At 41.0% G+C, this 27,581-nt stretch overlaps 1 protein-coding gene across 1 annotated transcript in view; it reads left to right on the forward strand.

The window, feature by feature from the left end:
- Nucleotides 1–21,129, forward strand: part of syde2 (synapse defective 1, Rho GTPase, homolog 2 (C. elegans)) — a 45,781-nt gene extending 24,652 nt beyond the window's left edge. Inside the window, exons 5-8 of the mRNA XM_068707686.1 lie at nucleotides 3,716–3,842; nucleotides 12,620–12,801; nucleotides 13,443–13,674; nucleotides 17,136–21,129. Of these exons, the coding sequence (XP_068563787.1) occupies nucleotides 3,716–3,842; nucleotides 12,620–12,801; nucleotides 13,443–13,674; nucleotides 17,136–17,857 (1,263 nt within the window). The 3' untranslated portion in view covers nucleotides 17,858–21,129. The remainder of the gene's footprint in view (nucleotides 1–3,715; nucleotides 3,843–12,619; nucleotides 12,802–13,442; nucleotides 13,675–17,135) is intronic.
- The last annotated feature ends 6,452 nt before the right edge of the window (nucleotides 21,130–27,581 follow it).

Below are 27,581 nucleotides of genomic sequence, written 5' to 3' on the forward strand. Positions count from 1 at the left end.
CACGCTGCTTTGTGTTGCCATATAGGGATTCCCATCTGTTTCTGTCTCTCCTTGTTTGCCTCAGTTTCTCCCTCTGCCTTCTTTTTTTTTACTCCGTATCGGACACTGCCTGCCCCCTGTCCCTCACAGTGTTTCTTCTTACCACTCTCTGGAGTGGATTTGTACAGTCTATCAGTCTGTGAGCTCGAGTGTAAGGGCTCCCCCAGGTTGCAGGCAGACAGAGGTTAGGACCGTGTCGACACCAGATCCCACAGGAATTTGCAGGTTGTGTCACTAAAGCCCGCACGGCCAGACGTGCAGTGGTGTGCCTTTACAAATGATTATGTGGATGTTTGATGGGGACTCTTTTTCAGAGTCTCTTAGAAATGAGTGTCCTAAGGGCTTCTCCAAGCTTTTAAGACGCTGGATGATTGTGGGTGTTTTGAAAAGACCGCACATAATGCCTGTGTGAGAGACTGGAGTTATGTATGAGAGCACTCAGGACCCATTAAAAAGAGGCATGTTTTTAAAAAGGATCTATAACAGAAACCCACATACTTCCATACATGACCTCCAAACTGAAGCTCTTTTCAGACATTGAATCAGTAACATTGCTGGTTTCATCTGTCTGTTAAAGGAATGGCTTTTGGGCTTACAAACACAAGTCTCTGTTACATAAAAATTCTGTAATGGCTCTTTTCAAATGTGACAGGACTGCAGCTATATTTGGGCTACATGTGGCATCTGATACAGATGAGAGAGAGAGGCTGGTGGAAATAAGACCGTCCTCTGGTTTCTCACCAATGACCATATGCCCAAGGGACGCTTGACTATGTTCTCAATATTCTATCCCCCAATAATTTTTCTCTAACAGGGTTGTAATTTCATCGTCTATTATGTAGATTAAAACTATATCAATTACATAAAATCTGATGCTATTTTTATAGTACAGCTCAATAGTGCTAAACATCATTAAAAAGTACAAGACGCTTTGTTGTGGCTCCCCTTTAATTCACACTGGTTTACTGGATATTCTTACAAGAGGAGTGGTTTTTTTTGTTCAGCATTTTAACTGGAAAAAAACAATCAAAACTAATTTTTATATACTGATCTGATCTGACACAAAATTGGATAATTCAAAGTATTTTGTGGTTAGAGGAACATATTTTAGTTTATTTGTCCATAAGAAGAGGAGAAATTGATCAATGTGTGATTAAGAATCTATTATATCTCTGCGTATTACCCTGTTCTGTTTCTGCTAATGTGACAGTATTCTAATATTAGAGCTACAGTTGTGACATGTATGGAAAAGTGACCTACGGGCCTCATGCAGACATTCAAGTTCCTCATTTGTTAGGATTTGTTGTTTTTCTTTATGTTGTGGGATAGTAACCTGAATATATTTGGGTTTCAGACTGATGCTTAGATAAAACTAGACATTTGAAACATGGCATTTTATTGACCAAAAAATGTTTTGATTAATTGAGAAAACAATTGGCAGATTAAACGATGATGACGGTGCAGCCCTACTTTTGTTCTTATTGTGTTTGTGTAGTTGTGGACTTAGCAATGCTTATATGTATGTCTGCTCTCCTATCACATGCTTACGTACATATGTGGGGAGTCCTGGAATCATGCCAGAAAGGCATGATTCCAGGAAGTTTTGAAGTTGATAATAGATCATTATTTCCTTGCTAGTGTCGATTAGAAAGGTGATCAAAGAGAAGTCCTCTTTAGAGGAAGTCAACAACTTGGTAGACTGATTGGTCTAACACTCAAGAGCATTAAATACGTTCAAAATGTACTTTCCTTTCTTTCCTTTGATGTCTCTATAAAGTCTTTAAGCTAATCCCAGACCAAAAAAAAGAACTGATCCCATCGTCACTGAGGACTCCACATTCCTGTCGGGGGAACTCATTTGGTTTCGTGGTCATTGTGTCTGCCTTATTCGGCACATAGGTCTTGGCTGGTGCCGCCTGTCGTGTTGCCCGGCAGCAGCCGCAGTGCATAAGTGCAAGTCCTCTTTTTGCTAACAGCTGTTCCCCGCCTACACTCGGATCTAAAGAGAGACTGTTTTTTTTGTTTTTTTCTCAATGGACTTGTTGTTCATTGTGCCCAGTGACTTCTGTTTACCATCACACAAAGGCAAATCCCTGCCTAATCTTAGCTCCTCTCTGCCTCTCGTGTGAGGTTCAGAAAACACTGCTGGACTCGACAGAGAGCTCACAAATAGTCGGTTTGGTGGGGAGACACTATAGTGCTCCTACGCTGGAGCCCGGAAGGGCCAGCAGCGTGTGTGTGTATTTGTGTTTGTGTGCAACTGGACCCGACCCGCCATTCACAGCCCACTGACTTAACACGTTACCAGGGCAACCACACCAGTTGCTCTGCTATGCAACATACCAGACAGACACATGTAGGAGAAAGTATGGTATGTCTGAAGTCGGGCCTAATCCCAACATAACAAGGAGACCATTGGTGCCAAGTTTCACAAATCAAATGTCAGCATCTGGAGGAAATTGTTCAGAGTTCCTTTAGGTCACACTGTGGAGGCTTAGATAAAGGAACATTGATGGTTTACTGCGTAGTGCTTCCATCTTTTAATGCTCATAAAGAAGTGACATTATTATCACATCTATGAGTGTAGTTTGGCACAGCACATTCTTTCTTTTAGTCATTTTCAAATAAACCAAGTGATGAAATGCACAGATGTATTGAAAATAATGCACAGCAGCATTTTAAAGTTAGACTACATATCATTTGAAAGAAGAAATAACCAAATCTTGCTCTTACAATTGAAAAGCATAATTCACAAGCAACAAAACTGTTGGTCATTTTAATCTTCTGTGGATCTTTTCCACGACAGCCTTACGACTGTACTGTGACTAGTAGCTTATGGTGGCTAATGTTAGCTAACGTCTCTGTGTAACTGACATTACTGAGTCAGTTTGCTAACCATTATCGTGTAACTGGCCACTATTAAACAAATGTTAGTCTTGCTTTAAAGTGTATAGAAGTGAATAGATAACACAATATTCTTCTGAAATATAATTTTGCTTCAGTCAGTACACTCAAGCTTTTGTTGCCAAAGGTGGTCTGGTATTAACACAAGCTTATTTTGGCTGACATATACAGTATTTCAGAGGTGTTTTTTAATCACTTTTGTTCAGCAAGAGTTAAGTTGTCTCACTTTAAAGGTTTAAAACTGTCTGTTGAGAGGATGCAGCTAGTGGTCAGTCGAGTTTTGTGCCATGGCTTTACAATCTGTAGAACATAAAACTCCATCTACCCATAAACCCTCAAAGGTCAGAAAACTAAAGGCATGAAGAGCAACAAAAGACAGATCCATCCTTCTTTCAGGATTGACATTCATAGGTGCATTATATGCAGAGTAGACAAAAGCGGCCAAATTAAGATATAGAGAAATGCAATTACGATAGTAAACAGATAAAAGGTAGAATACAAGGTATGTTTGGTAAAAATAAGTAAATAGTGAATACTGGTGGTGGTGTGGTGCTGTGCCAAGCTGGTCCTCCAGCTTCCCATCAAAAAGACATAATAATCAACTTTTTTGTAAAAACAGACCAAAGTTTTGAGACACACGTGAGTTTTCCGTGAAAGTAGTTTTGGCTTTTGTCCAGCACATTTTTTGAGTGCTGACTTGATCGATAGGGTTGTAAAAATGCCTCTCTTTTAAATGTTTTGTTGACGTGACCTACTTGTGCATTTTTTTTAGGTGGTGGGTCTCTACCGTCTATGTGGATCTGCAGCCGTGAAGAAGGAGCTGCGTGAGGCGTTTGAGAGAGACAGCTGTGGCGTGGAGCTGTGTGAAAACACGTATCCTGACGTTAACGTCATCACAGGTAAATAGATTGCTGGTGACAGAGAGCATAAACACAGGGTCACCACACACACTGAGTATAATTATTTAACTGGGGGGCTTTCCCAAAGAGTGTTGGTGTCCCTCTGATCTAGCCTCTTGACTGTACTTCATTATGATATCCTGAAATACGCTCAGGCTACCCATGAAACAGACATGTGATTCCAGTTGAAATCTATTTCAATTACCCCTTATATCATAGATTTTTTTTAGATAAACTCGTTGGTAGATAAAATGTCAGAAACTAGTGAAATGTCCATCACAATTTCCAACAGCCCAAATTAACCCCTATAAGACGTTTGTTTTTATCCTGAAAAAACGTTCAAACCCAAATGATGTCCACTTTTACCATTCAAAGAAGAAGAAGACAAGCAGCAAATCCTCACATTTTTTTATTTGAAAATGTCTGAAACAATACTTAAAATACTTATAATTTTGACAATCATATAATCAATTAATTAAAAATTAACGTTACAAAATGCTTTGCACAAGATGGAAAAACTTAACAATAAGAAGAAGAAAAATGGATGGGAAAAACACACTGACTGACTCACTTAATTAGGAGATCAAGGCTTTATTGCTAATCTACATTAATAATAAAACAAAGCGGTCATTACTTAAATGGAGGCTGGATTTATTGATCCAGTCCTTGCCCCAGTAAACGCGTCTGAACCGGCATGTCCTCTGCAGATAGGTCAGCACATGTGTACGTGTGTGAGTCTGCTGTTTGTAGTAAAAGCATTCCAGCAGTCAGCCGGTGCCTGGGGCAAGGGCCCCCCCCCCCACACACACACGCACAAATCAAACCATGTACATTCAGGTCATTTTTTCTCCTTCAGGGTTGTGGTTGAGACATGCTCTGTATTGTCCATTATAGGACACGTTTTAGTAAATACAAAGTACTCAGTCTGGTTAATGATGGCAGTGTGAAAGATGTTTTATTTATTATGAAAATGTAATTCCTCTCAATGTATTATTTAGCCAGTAATTTGAATGCCACTCAGATTCCTGTGAGTTGCAGTCTCTTTCCGCTCCGACGCTGTGAAATATATAATGGAAACAGTGAGTTATAGCACATCTCACGAAGTCTTAAGCTTACAAAAACAGCTGTGTTGGATTGAGTAATGATTCCAGCAGTGCGACAGATGAGGGGGGAGGGCAAAGTTGTAGAAAATGACTTGGTCATGATTTTTGTTTCTCCCACAAAAAGAGGAAGACCAATGGAGCCCCTGGACATTGTAGGAGCTACTGTTGGTTTTGGGAAGAGGCCCCATATAGGCGTCGTCCTATCATGCCTGCTTTGATCCACATGCATTTGCATGGCAGGCCAAAGAACACAGTTAACAGTTGAGCGGGTTAGAAAAAAAGGGCCAGCACCAGCGTGGATTGTTGGTTTTTGCTCGCTGCCTAAATTTGCTCCACCAAGCGAGTTGCTGTTGCAGATGGGCCTGAGTGAGTGGAAGAGGACAGAGAAGTGGGGGAAGGGCAGCAGATGAGGGGTCTATGATGTGTGTTGCAAAAATGTTCGTCTGGGACATAATCATGGGTTAAGTATTAAAACATACTGTCCTGAAACTTTTTGTCAAAATTTGCCCGTTGACTGACCGTATTCGACTTTTTCTTGCCACTGTTTTTAAACACAATCTCCTCATGTTACAAGAAATGCTCCTAATTTGAATATTTAACTGAAGTGAAATGTCACCTCGTGTTTTATAGTCTACGTCTTATACATTTACAGAATTAAAAGGGAGTCTCTGCAGTGCAGAATCAGGCTCGGGACTAATGAGAGAACAGCAAACGGATGAGCTAAGAGGCCTGGCGTGTCACACGGCTAATTTAAAAGCGGAGGTAGTGAAAGGGATTATCGAGAGATCAGAGTTCAATCCAAAGCTTGCAAAACATGCTCAGTGCGCGGCCCTCAATTGTTTCAAATCACAGTTCATTCAAAAGAACCAGAAAGCTGTTATCAACAAGAGCACCATGCTGTTGGAATCAAGACAAACAGTATTATCTTCAGCAGTTTGCGGTTCATAAATAGTCGTTCTCTCTGTAGTTAATCTGTTCATGTGTGACACTTTAGAGGGCAGTCATAGAAAGAGTCTGTGTTACTGGAGAGCTGCAGTATGTTGGGTGATGTGGAGGTGGACCAAAGGGATTCATAACCTCTATAGATTCCTGGCAATCACCAGGGTCGTGGTTCAGTTCTCTACTTTTATTTAATACGTGTTGAAAACGCTGTCTTTTTTTCTTAATTACTTTAATGTACTCTGTATGTACCACATATTGGACATCTGGAACTTTATCAATCCTATAACCCTATTTCTCCTCAATTTGTTGTTTTTAAACTTTTATTTTGTACGGATTAAACAAAATGATACATCGCGTTAATTAGCAAGCTTTACAGATTCTTGGAAGTAGATTTTGGGCTGTTTCCCCGTTTCAAGTCTTTATGCTAAGCTAAACTATAAGCTGTTGCTGATAGCTTCAAATATACTGTATGAGTGTGATACTGATCTGCTCATCTAACTTTCAGCAAGCAAATTTGTGTATTCCCCTAAATGTTGAAATCAGCCACTTTAATTTACATTAAGTATACCCATGTGTCTCTTATTAATACTGTAGGAGAAGTTTAATTGGAGCAGGAGTTTTAGACAGTTAAGACAATCTCAGTAGGCCTTTGTGTTGTCAAATAGTTCAGTTACTCAAACTATCAGATGATGTTTTTCTACCCAGTAAGGAAGGCTTCACACTCTAGTTTTGAGTGGGGATGGAGGTCAGTCTGTGAAATATAAGGCTGTATGATGTCAAATCACTCAGTCACTAAGCATAACCTCAAAATGAAAACAATTTATTTTAGAATTCACGTCTCCTTACATGTCACCCTGGTTGAATAAAACAGATAAACAATGAATCACTGTGAAAAAGTTCAGTTTTAGAGGTCACTGTAGCAACCTTAACTAATGATTAAACCCTCAGCTCAACCTGTTTTGGCCTTTGTGTGGAAACAAAGCTTCTGAAGTGATCCAATGATGGCAAACTTGTCCGGATATCTGTCCTCTATCCTCAGAAAATGAAACCAAGGGACACACTGGTTTCACAGGGTTATTGATCCTTGTTTGAGGTCTTTTAATTTGCCTCGCCTGACTGCCGTAGCCTTTCCATTTCCATAGCCTATCCCCCCCCCCCCCACACACACACACACACACACACACACACACACACACACACACACACACACACACCCTCGGCAGTACACCAGTGAAGACATGGAAAGTCATTAACAAGTGCCCCCTTTGTTGCCGAACAAACACAGATGGTATTTGGCTCACGCATGGGGGATTAGCTGAACCTTGGGCTGGCCGGGGAAGCAGGCAACCACTTCACAAAGAGCTGCAGGCCTGTGTGGGTGTCAGAATAGTTCTTACACTGCAGTCGGTAATCATTAAGACATATTTCTGATGAATTGTGTAGCATGAGAGCACCGCTGTTACCAGATTCAGGAATGGGGTTTGCTGCTCTTGGGTTTTGGGGGTTACGGAAAAAGTTGAAGGAACCCCAGTGTAAAGCTTTGCCGTGCCACCGGAAAAGGCAGCGACACACACATACACATCTCCTCTGGCCCCCCCTAGTGCTGTGGGGGCGTTCAGGACAGCAGGGGGGGGCAGGACGGAGAACAAACCCCCATTTGTTCTGCAGGCGAGGCGTTGACTGCAGCACTGACAAGAGGAGTGACCTTCTGCTTTGTTTGAACAAGGGGTCAAAGGTAGAGCCGTGCCCCAGTGCATTGTGTGCCTTGTAGTGTTTGGTGGCACATTTGGAACATTGAAAGTCTGAATTGATTACAAAAAAAATCATTTACATAAAAATACTTTTTACTACTATAATCTATAGCTTTAATTGCATGTTTTGAAGGAGTTACTTCTTCTTCATTGCTGAGCTGCTATTGATTTCAGGACTCATTTCAGTTTGGTCTTAATCAGCCATTCGTGTGGGTGGAGATGTATGTATGTGTAGTTCATGTCTCTACTGGTTTCAAGCCAAACCCCCAACAGTCTAAATGTGAAAGAGCAGACACTCAGGCTGTGCTTGTTGTCAGCTTGGCTGTGAAGGAAAGTGAAGCACCTGCAGTTGAAGCACACCTGTTCACCCCTGAGCCCATGACCTTGTGTTTGTGTGGATCATGCACCAACAGGGGCTAAGACACAAAAGTAAACACGAGCACTGACTCATGAGCAGGCTAATGATTTACCTGAATGGCTGTATTTTCCTTACTTCAGACAAATACAGGCACACATGAGAACAAGGTCTTACTGACTGGTGTATTTTCTTTAAATTACTGAAATGGAAACAGCCTAAACACGTAGTCATATATTGCGTGCGAGGCATAAAGAGGATGTTTTGTTTCATGAAGCAGCACTAACGCAAACCAGTCCTGCTGTTGTTGTGTCTAGATGATCTGCCTCACAGCGAAGTGAAGGACAACGGGTCTTTCATTTTAGACACACAAAAAAAAATCAAGAGGTACCTCTCTTTATTTTATTTGCACATCGCCTTAACAAAAGAAGCCTTGCTGTTCAGAGATAAGGGTGGAAACATATGGCTCATTTTAGCTTCCAGGCAGTCTGTGTTGTTCCTGCGATGAAACAAGCTGATTATTATTATCTCAGTAAAGTCTCAGTAAAGATTGACAACGGGAAGCCGGAGGATGTTCACAAAGCATTTCTGTGTAATCAGATTTGGAAATCAGCATGTGTAGAGGAGCATTAAGGAGAGGGAATGTATCTTGTGTTCATGGGTCCTTATCGCATTCTGCTCATACCAGATTTCATACCAAACCCGATGAAGATAATTGATAATTGAAGTGAATAAGAACTAAAAAAACAAACATGGAAGCATGTCGCCACAGATCAGCCGTGCATGATTTAAAGGGCACAGAGGACACCTTCAATAGCAGGGACATTTTATGAAGTTTGAATGTTTTCCCAAAGTCGCGTTAAAGTCTGACTCTGCTGACTTATAGCTGTCAACGCGTTGGTCGGGGGTGGGAGGGCTGACATGTGTGCTTGTTTGGGTATGAGTTGTTTTTTCTTCAGAGCCACCACTGCCTGCTTCAGGAATTCTCTCTCTCTCTCTCTCTCTCTCTCTCTGATTGTTTGTTTGTCGGGTAGTGTTGAATCTTGAGTTAAGAAGAAAGAGTTGTGGATGTACTTCAAAAGCAAGATAGCAAAGATGCCGTTTTTCTGTTATTATGGTAGCTGGCACAAATAGTACAATATCTACTATAGACCTTTTTTCAAGTATTTACTATTCAAATGGGGACAGATTTACAGCATTGGATAATCGCCTCATAGCATTTACAGTCTAAGCTCATTTGTAATGCTTGTCCCCAGAAATGAAATAGATAAACAGTGCAATAGGCAAAAAAGTCCAACTGTAGGAAACACATTCAATAAATTGTACAAATTACAGCTAAAATACCATAAAATGGGTAAAGAAAATTGCAATCACTTTCAAGTAAACCAGATTACTCATACAAAAATAAAACAAATGTGTAATCATTGTATTTGTTAGAACAATGCAAATAAAGTTCTATCTGTGCAAAAAAGAACTAATATTTAGAGTTTTACACTGCATATCTTTTCAAAACAACAATAACGTGCAACCTGTGCAAAACAAAACAAAATGAGTGCAGATATTTGCGAGCCATGAAGTTGTATCAGTATTAGTAGCTGCAATGAGCCTGCTTTCCACTACACATCTTTTTAAAACGTGGATGTAGACTTGATATGGCCACTCTCAATTCATACTCAATGTTGAGCTTAGATCTGTATTCTGTTTTGAGAGAGGCAGAAAAGCCGATCTCACAGAGGTAGGATGTGGCGAAGGGAAGCAGAATGCCCACAGCGTAAGCGTAACCTGTTAACGGCGTAACGTAAACATTTACGTTATGTAAGTACAGGCATTTCGCCATGTATTTATTAATGACTTAGTGTTATGTCCGTGTACTTTGTACTTTTGTAATATGTGAAGTTCTCAATAAAGTTTTTGAAATAAAAAAATCTTCATTTCCTCCTGCGCCCCCCTTGAGAAATACTGGATTAGTGTGTTAGCATGAGTGGTTTGACCAATAAATGCAACACTTAAAGTTTCCAGTAGTTTATTCTCTCAATGAGTGTTGGGTTTTGTTTCTGCTGAATGTCACTGTGCAGATACTGAACCTAATGCTAATCTGAGACTTCAGTGTAACACTGAACTGAATTTAGATCCTCCTTTCACCCTCTAATCCTTTATTCAAAAGCTTTTATGTCCATGTAGCTATTGGAAAGGAAAACGGGAAATTTAAGTGTGTCATCACCTAAAAACAAAGAAACGTAAGGTTCTTTTTAAAACATTTGTCAATCTGCTTTATTAGATTATTGTGTGATGGACTCACAATGCCAGTTAGGAATAGACTGCAAAGCTTAAAGCCTCAGGCTCCCTTAAAGAGCAGAGCAGGGACTTACTGGGATTAAAAAGTGAGCACGTTAAATTGTGCCCTCTATTCTCCTTACTGGGCCTAAAGGGATGTCAGCAGATTTACCGTGAATCTTACTGTACTTTGCTGTAAATAGAAGGCAAGAGGCAAATCAGAATCAGTTGCAAAAGCCCAAGGGATTGTGACACTGCTTTGAGATGCAGGGAAAAAATTGTGAATGGGTCTTCATGCTCACATCCTTCAAGCTGATATACAATCATACCCACAATCAGAGATCCGTGTTTGTAGTAAGCTTATCCAACCTCCAAAAACCTCCAAAACAATGCCAGAACCTACGGCAAAAAACCTATTCAGCTCATAAAACACAGCACTATAATCTGAATATTCATATTTGACCGCTGCATAAATATACAGCATGGGTGCATCAAAATGTTTGTGCCATACTCAATCTATTATTGAGCAATGCAAGGATTTCACACAAATAGAAGGAAGAAGCTTAAAGAGCAGAAATGAGCAGCCCAGCAACACACCAAAACATCGCCCACAAGCAGATCTGCAGAAGAGTAATGAAACAGCCTTACGCCTCTGCAGCATTATAGCATTCTGATAGTGTCAAATACAGCCAAGACATTATATGATAAACATCTTGGCACAAGTGTTTGGAGTAGAAAAGCAGCAATCGCTGGCATCTCAGTGGAGAATAAACCTTTTTGGACGAGTTGCCAGAGTCCAAAGGTGCAGACAGCAAGAACAGGAAATCTCTTATTCTGGCTTGAAGTGCATGTTTGAGCCCAACAGCTGATAAAATGTGACAAAAACACGACGTTGAGGAACACTAGCAACCATAGCAGTACGACTTTTCCTCAACAACCCCATCTTAAAGAGACATGATTGGACTGTTGGCAGGTGAGCATGCTTATGAAATGTTGCTCAAGCATCAATTGTTTGTAGCAGCAATAGCATTGCAGAACAAAAAAAAAACTTAATTGCAAGGCGTGTGATGGGTATATGGTGTAGTGTGCAAATATAGATTCAGTGTGGTTGCATTGATATATGTTGAGTAAAGTTATTTCACATTTGTCTCACATTGGCTCAGGGAATATGACAAGGACGGAGTCCACGCAAGGTTATACTTAAAACCAAACCTAACTTATTAAACTAAGGTAAAGACAAAACAAACAATGGAGTGCACAAAGTCAGTGATGGAAACAGTGCATGTGTGGCATGTGCACTGTGGAGGTATTGAAGGTGCAAAAACCAAAAGATCGTAATGCATGGTGGATGTCAGCTGTAGCAACGGAGAGAGGCAACAAGCAGCTGGACCAGCTTTTATAGCCTGGAAGGCCCAGGTGAGCTTAATCAAGCTGACGACCATCCCTTGTCACAACACAAGGGATCAGCTTTAACGGGCTCATAGCCATCCATCCATTTGTAGCTCATTTTCTGTCTTTAATTGGCAAACATCAAGTCTGTCAAACCTTTCTTTGTGAACAAACTGAATCAGTGGCGTACTCTTTTAAAGTTGTATTTGGGACAACAAAAAGTGATTGGTCAAATGTGTCCTTTGCATTTCTAAATGGTTTGATCAACAGTGTGCTTTGTTTGCTGGTCATTTTATCATTGTGGTGACAGTAACCCATAGGTCTTATAAAATATCACATAGACATTCGTCTGTATTACTTTGGAGCATAACCAACATTGCTGATTACACAGCCCCCAGCCGTCTCTGAAAACTGATACAGCTTCATGCAGACACTCACCACAAAGAGCTGTCACGCTACCATGAGCCTTTCTTATTCCCATATTTATTCTCCCCCCTTACCTTTGATGAAAAGACATGCCAGCGATATTTCAGGTGCTTAGTGGAGACAGACAGCATGGGTTTCAAGTTTTCCCGTAGCTTTTGTCTAACCTAGGAGAGGCAGAAGTCACAGGTGTGAACGCGCAGTCACAGACATCAGCCCCCCCCTCCCTACTCCAATCAGGCATCTCAGCAGATGCCATAGTATCACCCGAGGGAACACTAGGACCTCAATTTGCAACCAAAAGAGTGTGCCAGGTTCAGTGGTTTAAAAAAAGAGGGAAAATAAAAGCTTTTTACACTTTATAAAGATATATTGTTTGTGATTTGTCAGGTGTTAAAGCTGCCTGTGTTCTCAGTTCAAATGTGTGGAAAATGATATGATGCAAAGAACTTGTTTATTTATTCACTGACAAATTTCACTCACTATATTGCTGCAACAGTTTTTCCTCACGCTGTATTCTCTCTCTCTCCAACGTTTCAGGAGTACTGAAGGACTACTTGCGAGAGCTGCCCTACCCTCTGATCACCAAGCAGCTGTATGAGGCGGTGTTGGAGTCCATGGCCACGAGGCCTCTGCGGATAGGAGCAGCGGGCTGCGAGAATGACCAGGCCGACTCGGAGCACACCGTCAGCCTGCTGGACAACCTGCCAGACGTGGAGAGGGTGAGGAAGACAAACTCTGCAACCCCCTGCCAGCGCTCACACTCATCGTAGTCCTTGAATATTGTCATAGAAGTGGTTGTGAAAGGGATAATTGTGGCTCAGATAATGATGGCCATGATGATAATGCTACAGATCACTACTGTTTAACCTCTATTACGTAGGCTTTTACGTCAGGGGATATTAGTGGTGGCATACAGTTCACAAGCCTGCCAACTGCCAACTATTTTCAGATTCATCATAAATGACTCAAAATGAAAACATAAGTCTTCGTGAGGCAGATACCAATGCTAATCATTTAGAGTTTAAGAATCCAATAATGACAAATTAGCCAATATTCATTTTGAACACACAAATATAGCATATGTATTTTTAACAAGGATCCCATTGTGACCAAGGATAAACTATGTAATGGTGAGAGTCTCGAAGCTACCTCAAACATGTCTTTACTGCAATGTCTTGTTATTTATCTGCTGACATATACAGTACTCAGTACATGCACAGAGTAATGCTACAAATAGCTTGATGAAGTGGATTTTGTAGTGTAGCTCTGCTGCTGCCAGTGTTACTACTACAACTACTAATCATAATAATAACATGGCCTTATTTGTCTGTTTTTGCACATGCGTGTGTGTGTGTATCAGATGACACTGCAGACGCTTCTTGATCACCTAAAGCTGGTAGCGTCCTGCCAGGAAGTGAACAAGATGACGTGCCAGAACCTGGCGGTGTGTTTCGGCCCGGTGCTGCTCAGCCAGCGTCAGGATGCGTCCTGCCACACCAACCGAGTCTTCATTGACTCAGAGGAGCTGGCCAGCGCGCTGCACTTCAAAAAGCACATAGAAGTCCTGCACTACCTGCTACAGCTCTGGCCTGGTGAGCGATTGTTAGATTTGTGAATAAATGTTGTCATTTTTGGACAATATTTTGTTAAATATGTTAAATAACAAGTTCTACAAGGTATTTCAGTTTGAAACACTTGTTTTTACAAGCAGGTAATATACATCTGACAAACGTCAGTGAGTCTGTAAACACAGCCTCTTGCCCTGCCTACTTAAGGGTCTTATATGAATCAGTGCCAGCTCAGCGGTTCAGCTCTACAAAGGGCTGGTAAAGGGCTCGGTTGCTTTGATCCTTGAGGTTTTCCACCAGTGGCACAAATACAGCTGATAGCCAAAGGCCACCATCTGTTTGCTCCTCAGAGATGAAGCTCTCCACAGAGTGCTTCATCGTGGCAGACTGAGCCAATCAGAGCCAAGCCAGTAAGCCCCAATGTAAACCAAACTTTTGAGGCGTGGCACCCTGTCTTAAGAGAAACCACCAACCAAGGACAGAGACCCAGTACCAGCTTCACACACACACACACACACACAGGTCATCTGTCTGCCTGCACAGCTGCTCTCTGCCAGCTGCAGCTGTCTGCTCAGTGTGAGATATGAAGCGACTCAAAAATTATTCAGGAGGGCGTCAAGAAAAGAGCTGCAGGCGTGGGGGAGATTTGTATTGGTCACGGCAACTAATTTGATATTTTTCAACCCTCTGCGTTTCATTTTTTAAACCTTGTGTTCACCACATCTCTAATCAATGTGTGAGCCATTCAATGGCTGTTGCGGTGCAGTTAAAGTCTCAGCTACTCTAGAAAATTAAACCAAACATTACAAAATGAAACCAAACATTACAAAATTAAACAGTGTGCTCTGCCGACACACAGGTTGAAAAGATAAGACAGTGTGAAGATCCATTACTGCTGCTATACGACAGATCTTATTACTGTAGTAGTTGGCAGTTTGTCTGTCATGTTCCTCTGTTGGTCATTAACATTTTTAAATATTTAGGTGATGAGACTGTTGAAAATTTTAATCCAATTTTTAATATGAACGGTCATCAAGCTTGCTTATATCTTAATTTAGAAGAAAGCGTTTTTTTTAAAGTGTGTCTCATTTTTTTTTATTCACATGCATACTGTATTTGGAAAAAATATTTTCATAGTGTTCCGAGCATCACTTTGGACAGAGGATTTAAATCTTCCCTGTAACCTGCAGCTTTAACCAGAACTGCTGATTGATGTCCAAAGAAGAACTGACTCTGTGTCTGGTCTGGCCTCTGGATTTAAATGCATCCTCAGACTCCCACACTGAACACATTCTGTGTAAACTGCTGAGGTTAAGCACCCTCCACCCTCCTTTACATCAACTGTGGAAGAAACGCACAGAGGAAAGCACACCAACTGAATAAGTCAGCATTTGTGAATCCCATAATTGCTGGTATAGTCTGGTGAAGTACAAGTGGACTTTTTTAAAAGATGAACAAAAAAAGTGCAAAAACGTTTTCTTTTAGAGGATAGAACATACAATGGAGGAAGAAGATGATTCAAATGGTCTGAAGGACAATAGTTTCTGCACTCCTGTCTGCAGCTGATGTCCCGCAGTTGGTGCCTATAATGATCTGTAATAACCTTGACAAACCTTTCAGTCCAGGTTCAAGCCTTTGTTCACACCCTCAGTAACATCTCCATTCTGTCTGCTTCTCCCAGCTCAGAGCGTAGGACGCATGGACTGTAATTAAAGACATTCCAGGCTTAACCTTAGCCCTCAGCCCCTGAAGCTTCACCCTAACATTTCACAATCATTATGGGCTATTTTCAGCCGCCTCTTCACGCCTGTCACACACACATACCTGACCCTCCAAGACATTGTTGCTTAAGCCTCAAGTGTGCATGTCTTTGGGCAAGTGCAAGGACTTCTGACACTAGTGACACTATTTCCAGGTAGCGTGAGACAGCATGAGCATATGTGTGTTGAAGAGGCTGAGGGGGTGTTGTGTGTTCGGTGTGAAGTATTTAGTTTGCCAACTGTACCTGTGAGTATATGTGAGCAGATGGTTAGACAGACAGAAGGGGATAATGTCTGTGTGTGTGGATTTGTTTGTATTATTATTATTACATTTAGCCTTTTTTAAAACAAGGAGCGGTATTTTTGTCTGATTCCTGCCTTCATTTTTTTCTGCTGACAGCTAATAACTTAAATCTGGTCATCAGTGAGTCATGTCTGAAATTAAATAACACGTTGTCTCTGAAAGGAGCATAATTTCTGTTTGTTTTAGGTGATAATTAGCGTCAGGAGAGTTGCAAGGCGTGCAACCGCGCTGCACATAAACACTACTGTATCGGCAACCCGTCCTGATGAATGAAATGCAGTCAACATGGTTCACAAGTCCTCATTTATTGTAAAGATAATATTTGAAACCTTTTTCATACACCTCTAGACTAAATACATTTCAGTATTGTGTATTGTACCTCTTGTACATGACTTACAGCCATAACTTTTAACACTTTTTGTTTTTTGTTTTGTTCCTTTCAATCCAGTAAGGGAGAGCTAGCAGTGTCAACAAGTGTAGGTACACAGAGATAAACACAGACAGGTAACCGGACTGTGCTGGTTGTGGTGGAGTGCTCGCTGTTCCCTTTCGTGGCACAGTCAGATGATTCTTTCATAATGTCCAAACAGGATTTCAGTTTAGTTAATTTTTAAGTTTGGTTTAGTCAACAGTTGATAGAAAATAGCACAGAAGGATGGCATCAAAGTCTGGAGTGTGGTGGTGTGACTTCAGCATGTGTTTGTCTGACTTTGAGCATGGCATGTTCACATTATTTTGGCAGGGCATAATATGTCAGAGTTCCCACAACTTAATGAACTCATTGCCGGCTTATCCAAATATCTTTGTTTCAAAGATAGAAGTTAATTTCATAAACCTGTGGTCTCAGTTATTTTACAAAAAAGACTTGTTTTTAAATGTCATTTTGACCATGAAGTTCCAAAACAGGACTTAAAGGTTCACTTCACACAAATTACAAAAGTAGTATTTTGTCACTAACTACGAGTGATATTTTGCTCTGCTGATAGTATTGGTTTTGAAAATTGGGGTGGAGGTAAAAGATCTCAGTGACAGTTGTCTCACAACAAATGAAACCAAAAATATCTGCATGGCTAGACACCGCGAGGGGTATATGATACAATTTTTCTTTTTTTTTCTTTTGTAATTTGGGTGAACTAACTCTTTGAATAAATATTTCATCATTTTGGGAAATATTCTTTCCAAAGGTAAGATAAGCCTAGCACCTCTTGCTATCCCCCAATGTTTCCAGTCTTAATGCAAAGCTAACCAGCTGCTGGCTGGACAGAATGATTTTGATCTTCTAATTTAACTCTTTGCAAGAAATCAAATAAGTGTATTTCCCAAAATGTAGAACCGTTCCTTTAAGAATATTAGTTAAAATGGCCTCTATACATTTAATTACTCTGCCTGTCTTATGTCTCTCTTCCTGTGTGCTCCTCCAGTTGTGGACCCACATGGCCGGTCCTGCTCTCAGCCCCCTGCAGCCTGTTTGGCTCTGGTCTCACCCGACCTGCTGTCAGCTCCTCCCATACGGCGGAGAAAAGAGCGCCCCCAGGTCCTGAACCTCTCTGAAGCGGAAATGGCAGGTGTGCTGCGGCCCAAACCGGGGCGCTTGGACAGCCCCAGCAACCGCTACGCTGGCGACTGGAGCGACTGCGGCGAGAGCTACTTCCCTTGTGAAATTCTGCTGCCTCCCAACAAAGAGGAGGCGGACTATGATGACGTGGCCTCCGAGGACACAGAGGCAGCTGACGAGGTGCAGGAGAAGCCTGAGGACGCAGAGGAAGATGACGGGCAAATGGTCACAAGCCCTGCGTCCGATCCTGCTGAGCAGGAGCAGCCTCAGACAGAGGAGGTGGTGAAGGATGAGGATAAGGAGGAAGAGGAGGAAGAGGAGGAGGCGGAGGAGGAGGAGGAGAAGCAAGTAGAGAGTGATATGGGCAATGGGCAGCCATTAGAGGACAAGGAGGAGAGGATGTGCGACCACATCCTGCCCCCTTGTCTGCCCAAAGAGCACACCTACCAGGCTTACATGAAGATCCAGGACATCAGCCCTGTGCTGAGCAACAGGGTCAACCTCAGAGACCTGCAGGAGAGCATCGACACTCTCATAGGAAACCTGGAGAGAGAGCTCAACAAGAACAAGCTCAACGTTGGATACTGACTCCTACTACGGTGACACACACACACACACACATATCCACTCACACATTCGTAAAGACTGATGGTGTTTGGAGAGACCTTCTTTACCGTTCAAGGTGCTTCAGGATACAGCCACAGTGTTTCCATGGAGATCCTGTGATGTTGGCGCGGTGCTTCTGTACAAACCTAAAGGACGAGGTGAGAACAAATGCAACGGGGCACTTCTGGCGTTTTTAATTTACCCATAGACATTCCATGTTTCATGTTGTTATTGTTGCTTCTCTTCTTATTAGAAGAACCCATTGACCCCTCAGGGGTTTAAACGGTGCCTTAATTGTGTGAAGGTGGTACGTCAAGAGGAAAATCCACCCTGAAATAAAATGCATTCCCTCATGTGATCTTGATACAGTGTTGACAACCGTGATGTTATGAAGATATGTTTTTACATAGAAAAAGACTGCAGTGTGTTATGTTTTGTAGCAGGTACAAATCCACACAGGGTACTATGGGACTCTACTCATGCAATCTTTTAAGCGATGATACTGATGTCAACATTTGTAGGGCAAAATTCCTGATATACTTTATTTCAAATTGACCATTTTCATACCAAAACATCCCAGTGCTTCCAGAGTTTCCCTTATAAGTATTTTGATGGCTGGCTTCTGAAGCCATTGGACACTTCCACAAATAAGCAGTGGTAGGCAAAAAATCTGGGATGCATTAGATTAGGCCTTTCAATTGGATTCCAAGAAACTTTTGTAATTAGTTAATTAGATTAATAAAGAATGTGCCGAGGAAAAGGTGGTTCTCCAGACATGGACAGGGCCTCTATCACTATGGAAGAAAACTGTTCCCCTGTTTCATTGAACCCTGCTGTTATTGACCAGAAACTTTGTCTCTAATGCTGAATGGGAAATATCTGAGTTTCTTGCTTCTATCGTCTATTTTTTTGAGCATGTAAACACATTGTTTAGTAATGCAAACCAAGATCATAGGAGGAACCTGTGTACGTTCTGTTGAAGGGTGGATTTCCTTTTTTTAAGGCAGCAGAGAGCTTTTCTATTGAGGTATGAAACACTAGATGTTGTACAACAATAATGCACTTATAAGGCAGCCAGTAGTGTAGATTGTCATTATAGCTCATGCAGTAGAATGGACTGTGGACTGAGTTAAGGGAGATACAGCCGCCACTGAAACCTCCTGTTAAGGATAAATAAGTAATGAATACATTTATTTACGTTCTGTATTGTGCAAGATGTTTTGACACTCATGTAAAGGTATACAGTAAAACTCTTTATCTCTGAACAGTAGAGATGTATTTGATCTTAAGCAGGCAACTAACGGAGAAAATGGGTTTCATGTAGCATCATATTTACTTTTGGCTTAACGGAATACTCCAACATTTTGGTAAATTTGCCTTTTCACTTTATTCCCGAGAGTTAGATGAGAAGATTGATGACATGTCGTGTCTGTATGCTAAATTTCAGGCTAGAACTAGAAGATCATTAGCTTATTTTAGCTTAGCTTATTTTAGCTTAGCTTAGCGTAAAGACTGGATGCAGGGGGAAACAACAACCCTTTCTTGTTTAATCCCTGTGTTTGCACAGGGTCTTTACACTATGCTTAGATTAGCTAATTTATCAATCTTCTACCTCTTTACAGAAAAAGCAAATAAGCTAAATTTCTCAAAATGTGGAACTATTCCTTTAAATAGCACCAACCAGTAGACTTTCTGCTTCTCCCATCTTTTTGGCAAAACAGTGAATTACACAAAGCTGAAATGTGAAGCACAACTTCAAAGCAGCAGTGAAAACTGTTGACGGAGGGCTTCAGTTTGTACGACTTAGCTAGCTGCCTAAATCGACAAAGGACGTTATTAGCAATCCAGGGATTCAGAATGATCAGTATTTAACCTGTATGTGTATATAATTATATAAATGTATTTGGAGTATATTATTTTTTACAGCTTCTATTTCAATGGCGTATTTAAATACTTCTGATGACCTCGTAGTGTTGTAGAAATAGTCGCTTTTCCTCCCTTCAAGCTACCTGTACACATTTTAATGTGCTGGACTAATGGTACAACTTTAGCTGTAAAATATGATAAAATCGTGCTCTTGCAGAAGAAAAGTGATATTTTTATTGTATTGTGTATATATTTGACATTGTTTTGTGTCTGTGGTGGACTAAGCTGTGTGTTCATGATGATTGGTGTTTTTTTTGTTTTTTTTAAGGTACTGAACGTTGCATGGTCAAAAGCTTTACTGACATAAACAAGGCTGTTTCTCATATGCCTTTGTATTTGATATTTATGTGTAAAAAGACGTATTTTGTAATGTATGCTCGTTTGTTCATCACCCTATTCCTCCAATACACAGATGACTGCACTGGTCAAGCTTTTCTCCAGAGGACTTAAATGCTGACAGTGATGTGGTTTGTTAAACTTTCATTTTATACATTATATTCAGCATTATCTTAGAATATGGCCATTTATTTCCACTATCAAACAATTTGTGTCTCAAATTGTCATCTACAGTCTTGTTTTCCTTTTTTTTTCCTTGAAACAAATGGAAAAGATATGGCAATTGCATTTAACAGTTTCAATTGTGAAACCCAGTTGCAAAATTGAACACTTCTTTTAAAAAAGAGAGACATAAGATTGGGCTTGAAGAGAAGATGGACCAACTGTCCATCTTCTCTTCAAGCCTAATCTTATGCAGGGTTTGCATTTGTATTTATATATTTTACATTTTATTTGTTACACCCCAGCATGGTGTCTGTTCACTGTCTTGCTGCTGCATAGTGGTGAAGTTGTGGCTGCTGCTGTCTGTCTGAGCAGGTCTGGTGAAAGTGAGTTTCAGCAGGGTTCCTTTCAAACCATCTGTCTGTATTGGCAACACAAAAACAACCAGGGCACCATTTACATTATAGAAACCAATGTGGGAGAGCATCACCTGCAGTTTGATCTCATTTAGATTTTTTTTCTTAAATAGGAAATTCAAAGATGCTGATTTCTGCCTGCAAACACTTCAAAGAAATAAACTATTTTTTCCTTTGCAGTGGCAACACATTAGGTACTCTTACCATCTGCTTTAGTATCCTTTTAGCTCCCAACTTCTCACCTCTTTTTCACAGATGTTTGTGTTACATCTTGTTCATTTTTCTGTGTCGTCCTGTTTGTCCTTTGGAGAGAAAATGTCGCCTAGAAAGCATCACTAAACAAAACAAAAAAAAGCGTTTTGTATTGATCCTGAGAAATGTATGATCATAATAAAGTATATTATTTTACATTTACATGTGGACTGACTCTTTTTCTGGCAGAGATACACAGTCCATCATTTGATTCAGCTATAATCTGCAAAGGATGTAATTGAGCTTTCAACTCTGTGATATTTCCTAATTTCTACTACATTAATAGTACATTTTCCCCACAGTCAGGTTTAAGTTGCAATATCACCTTGAATGAAAATTTCCCAGAATTAAACAATCCCTTGACCTAAAGCTCTGCTTAAAGTGGAAGAGTATTTAACAGATATGATAATGTAGAGATATAAACAAAGCAAAAACATTTCTGTGCTGAGAAATCCCAAAACACCTGGGTTTGCACAGTCAGAATAGTACATTTTAAGGCACAGTTAACATCTCCCTCCTACAAACATAGACAAGCCTGAATTCATTCATAAAAACGTCTTCTGACAATGGTTTATAAAAGGAAGGAAAAAAAACGTGGTATTCTGCATGTGGCACAGAAATCACATCACTCTTGTTTAAATGACTCAACATCATGACTGCAGCCACATTTCCCCAAACCATTCTAAACACCATCTTTGTTTTGATTGAAACCCAGTTGGAAAATCTGACCTTAACTTCAGGAAACTGGACTCTGTTATTTTTGTAGATTCATCTCTTTGCTGTGGGAGCATTGTAACCCAGCCTCAACAGAGAACAGATAAATAAGTCGGGGAATTGCCCTTGCTGGCTTGTGGGAATCTCCCAGAACGACTTCCAGCTTCAGGGACATTCCCAGAATGCAGCTGCATTTAGCCGTCAGTGAAGGTTGCACTTTCACTGTGGCTCCCAGAAAGAAAGAAAAAAACATGACCAGGAGCACTTGTGAGACAATTAACCTAAACTTAGAACAACATGTACCACAGGTAGGCTCCAAAGCAGTGTGCTGAAACAGTTAAATGTCATTTTACGTTTTTTTACAAAATGAGATCTAAAATCCCGACCATGAAAACTGCGCCCATGCAGCTCCAGCTGAGGTGATACATATCTCTGGCAGCTAGCATGAGAAGTCAGAGCAGCCATGGGCCTTTCAGCACTAAATGGTTTTAAGCCTTGTTTGATGTCGCTACTGTAGGTTCATATCACATTTTTATGACTGCCTTGAACAGGTATGAGAAAGCTCTAGGGTACAGAATGTACACATACCTGTCTGCACCTTGAAGCCCTGTTTTATATCCCCACTGAAGTCATGAAAAAACATCTGTCAGCATTAAACCCTCATAAACATACAGACTGGAATTTTGTAGCGATGGAGCCAAATATTTAAGTGACTGTTTTAAATGTATATCATTTTAAACACGCAGAATGATGTCCCTGTGAGTAAAACGTTGTTTTGGGTCTTTTGATGATGAAAAAGGATTTTAAAAAACATGGAATATTCTTTTCTTACATTCTGAATTCCATCCTTAAATATCTGATGAAAAAGGACCCAGGTGCCTATTTTAAAAATACTTTTAAAAGCAAGAGTGAAATCCCATATGAAGACAGAGATAGACATAATAACAGCAGAGCCTGTTTGGATAGTCAGGGTAGCCACTTGATATCAGGCCGTCTGTCTGAACTGAGCTGAACTAAACTTTTGTTCATTTCTAATCCTTATCTTCAGGTAAATATCCTTGACAGCCACCTGCATGTGACACCAGACCTTTTCTCCCCTTCTTCTTATTCGCTCCCCTGCTACCTTAATCTCTGCTGACCTTTGAGTCAGTATCATGGCTGCAAGTCAACCAGCACACCACAAAAACACACTGTCTTAATTTAGTTGTTTTTTCAGTGTAGAGTGTTATCCAAGATGAGACGTCGCAGACATTTAAAATCCACATGGCGCTAAAGTAAAGCAGTTGGTCATACAAAATGTATTACAGTATTTCAGACAATCAACACGCAGTCTGCTGCAGTAATAACATCCTATGGAAACAAGAACAGTGCCAAATTATGCTTTCTCAGCTCTCAAGTTTACCAAGAAGTGGTATCAGGTGTGTGTAACCGAGGTGAACAGTCTCAAAGCAACCAAACACTCACACCGAACAAGAGGGCTCTTCAGATAAGAAATAAATGATCAATTTATTTTATATTCCAGAAGATGACAAAGTGTAAACAAATATATTCATAATTTCAACAAAGGACATGTATGTGTGTGGAAGCATTTACATGCATTGTCTATGTATTTATTCAGTTTCACTTTGATAGGCCTTTGGGCCGCAATTAGTTGATGAGTCGATTAAAAACACCTTCTGCCTTTCATCACCCTCCTCCTGATTGGCCTTTGCTGTTCGTTGATCTCCTATAAGTCTCCAAAATTAGATTGCTTGTAATTTATGTTGACAATGGTCCTATGAGAGTGGTAGACTTAGGGGAGGCTTTGACTTCCTGGCTCATTTCTTTCAAATAGGACTGTGCCGCTTAACTGTGACTAATATTTCTGCTGACAAATAACTACTAATATATCCAATGAAATACCTGGTTTCTCTACTACTCTAATACATCTAGCTGCACAGCCTAACACACTTCCAATAACTGGTGAAGACAGCAATTGGACTTTTTGATCTTTAGTGGAAACAGTTGTGAATCTGTGAAAACTGTTTTGAGCAACAGTTTCGATTGATATCGATTACAAATAAGAAAAAGATAAGATTGTTGCAGAGAAATGCCCAAGATTCAAAACCCTAGTTTTTCGAGGGTTAAACACTTTCTTTACTTGACGAAGGAATGTGCTCAGGCCAACATGAGACTCATATTGTGTCTCAATGAGTCTCGGCACATGACACAACCATGGCGTGCACTCTGGTCCTCTGATTCAAGTGTGGCTTTACGTGCATAACAGGGATTACCACAGAGTACATGTCATTAGGTACAAATTACAAAGTCATATTCAGCACGTTCAATCCTTTTGTACATCTTTCATTGGATGTGTTCTGAGAGGCTCGGGTCGGTTAATGTTCTCCTACACATACTACCCATTCACTCCTTATGAACCTGGGCGAGCTAAGCCTGGGTAATTGCTGGGAACCTGTGATCCTGGGCACACATTCCATACATGCAGTGCCCTTCAATAGGAGGGCTATTAAACACATTTTACCAAGGTCCCAGCCTTTCTGATGTGTTTTTTTGGGGGTCTTTTGTTCCCCTACGGTCCGGCCCCTGTACTTGGCAGCTCATCTGAGGGCCTCGGGGCAGATCTCTTGACGCACCGCTGACATATCCGCCTGTTCTGGACCGCGGTGATGATGAGAGAGCGGACCAGAGGCAAAAGGGGGGGGGGAGAAGATGTGGAGAGAGCGAGAGGTGAAAGTGAGGAATGGAGGGAAGGAGAACACAGAGGAGCGGTGCTTCAGATCCTCAGGGGCCAGGCCTCACACAACGTAGGCCTTCTCCTCTGTCCTCCCTGCCTCTTCCCTCCTCCACCTCCATTGCTCTGTCAGTCAGGACTAGACTATTTCATTTTAATAAGGCTAATCCCTCCAAGAGGTAAGCTGCTCATCACCTCACCCCCTCCTGCTCCTCCAGACGAGAGCAATCTCCTTTCAGCGTGAGGACAGGATGAGGGTGAGGGTTTGCTCCGCTTGATAGGAGAGAAAAATGTGAAAGGTGAGACTGAAAAGAAGCCTTGACAGCAGCTGTGTTCGGGCTGAATGAGAAGATTTGGGCCTCCGTGGTTTGATAAACTTGCAGGTGGCACACCTTTTGTAGTGATTCATCCTCCAACCGGCCTGTAACATCATGCTGAAATGAGGCACGCTGATAACTTTGTTCCCTGCAGGGGAAGTGGAGTGACACAGTTGGTATTTTAGTGTATGCTATCGCCTGCCTCCTGTCAGCAGAGCACTCTTCAGCTGTCAGCAGTAAAACTTAGTTTTCCTGCTGCTTGAGAAGTCACCTTGATGCTAACTACTAGCTAGGATAGCTTCTTTTCTGAAAGGAATAGTTCCAAATTTAGGGGTACTATGCTTATGATTCGGATTCTTACTGAGTTAGATGAGAAGATCAATACCACTCTTAAGTCTGTAGGATGAATATGAAGCTACAGCCAGCGGCCGGTTAGCATAGCTTAGCACAAAGACTGCAAACAAGAGGAAACGGCTAGCCTGGCTCTGTCCAAAGCTGGCAAAAATTCACCCTCTAGCATTTCTGACATTCACTAATTTACACTTTATATGTACCATACAAAATCTGAAGTGTAAAAATTACATATGGATTATGTGTCGGACTACTTGCGATTCGGTTCCGTGTTTCTAGTCTTTGTGCTACGATAAGCAAACCAGATGCCAGTGGTAGCTTTATATTCAACACAGATACACGAGTGGAATTAATCTCCTTGCAAGAAAGCAAATAAGCAGACTTCCCAATATGTGGAACTATTCCTTCGAGACAAAATTCCTTCTCAAAAGTCACAACAATTTTTACTGAGGCTTATTTTGTGAGTCTCTCCTGCAAACAAATGTACTTAATCTAATTGAAGCAAAGTTCTGTTAAAGTATCTTTCAATGACTTTGTATATCTGTGTCATCACTGATGACAGAATGTGGAAAAATACTTTGAAGTTTCAATAGGAAAGACCTTAAGGTTTTTCCATGTGTTTGCTCTGATGGACTGATAGTTTAGATGACAGATCCCACTCAGAAGGGACCATCCTGGTCTAGGTTTATGCCAAGATACCATATGAAAAACTTCTCAATGTGCATCTGTACCCGAATTCCTCTGCTAGAAATATTGTGGATATTTCCTCACTGAAGTGCCTTCTTTTGAAGTAGATCAAGCAAGATGCTTCATGCTGCTCGGCACCGCATGCTTGAGTGAGACTCTCCTGTCTGGGAGGAAGTAAATGCTCAGAATAACTGAGGTACTTTATAAAAGAACATGTAAACAAGGGCAGTGTAATAATGACTAAAAGTGGAAAGATTTAAAACAATAATAAGAATGCATTACTAGATTGTAGTCAAAAATAGTGAGGGACGTTGATACTGTAATGAGCATGAAAGTCCTTTTTCTGACTTGACTCAAGGTTTACTTTCTAGCTTTTTTCAGAGTTCTCAACTGCATATCACATTCTTCATTTTGCTTTCTATGTAAAGAAACAATCTCTTGAAGAAACACACATCTTTAATAGAGTTCAGTACAAAAAGCTAGCTTTTGTTTTAAGCTCATTAATCTCATTGTTTTCATCAGTGGATAGAAGTTATTCTGCTGATGAACACTGTCAGATACTAGAAAAAAAGCTAGTTAGTAAACCTTGAGTCAAGTTTATTTTTGTCAAACTGTAGTGTACTTTTCTATTAACAAATCTTGACTACATATAAAGAGAACATCCACATGTCCACATGCTCTCTCTCACACACACACACACACACACACACACACGGATGGTACGTTGTTATGGGGCTGGTAAAAATGACAAGAATCCAAACAGTTGAGAGCTTTGAAATTAGAAAATGAAAAGGAGTCAAGAGGGAACATTCCACAGCAGTGCCCTGGTCACCTGATCTCTTATGAGGTCAAGGGTCAACTAATGAAACCTACCAACAGCCTCTCAGAGGTTTTAAAGAGAAACGGCTTTTACGCTTTGCAACGATGAAACATAGCCTGACGATTTAACTTGGAATAATTTTAGCAACTCAGCAACTGCTTTAAGGTTAAAGGAAATGTTGTTTTGTTTGTTTTTTAAATATATGCAAATGTGATGTTCTGATGGACAAGACAGGAATTAGAAACATGTCTGAACAATAATTTCTTCTCAGAGGCCACAACCTGTTCCTTCTCCTGCAGGACCTGTGCCGTTGTGTGGTTGTGTGACTTGTAGCTCTCTGTCTGCAGCTGGGGTCCAACTTGGATGACTATGTGTGAAATGTGCAGGGTGCCCCCTTGTTGGGAGATTTAGGCAGCAGACCCTCGCTCCACCCCATCCCACCTAACACCCTCCCCAGCAGGAGCAGCTGAGAGGCCAGCCAGAACAATGCCAAGGCAATGGCTTAATTCGCCAGGCCAGATTTACAGCCCCTCCTGCCCAGCATCTGCTCACATTGTTTCCCAGGATTTGGCTTAAAACTTTGAAGAACTGGTGATAAAAATTGGACTGCTGGCAATCCATCCCATATAGACACCCCCCTTAGTTAAAGATTTATTTTTGTGTTAGGTAATCTCTTGGATTTAGATGAAGAAATCAACTGAGGTAAAGTCTGATATCATCATGAATACCCTTCATTGCTGGGGGGGGGGGGGGGGGGGGGGGTTCGTCACTGGGTTTATGGCTGTGCTGTTGCATATTGTCCAAAACATTAAAGAGGTGTGAGTGCTAATCAGCAGAGCTTAACCTGCAAACGTCTCTGCATACGTATGTGGAACTTCAAATGCCACGCGTGTTTAAGTTGCTGGCAAGCTTACTCAGTTGCACAACATTCTATGCATAAGCCATTACAATAATAACTAACCAACAAAGGTGAGGACACTCCCTGTGTGTGTGT

Source organism: Cebidichthys violaceus, unplaced genomic scaffold, assembly GCF_023349555.1.
Source record: "Cebidichthys violaceus isolate CVI_PGR_0920_01 unplaced genomic scaffold, fCebVio1.0.p SCAF_13, whole genome shotgun sequence".
Taxonomy (NCBI): Eukaryota; Metazoa; Chordata; class Actinopteri; order Perciformes; family Stichaeidae; genus Cebidichthys; species Cebidichthys violaceus.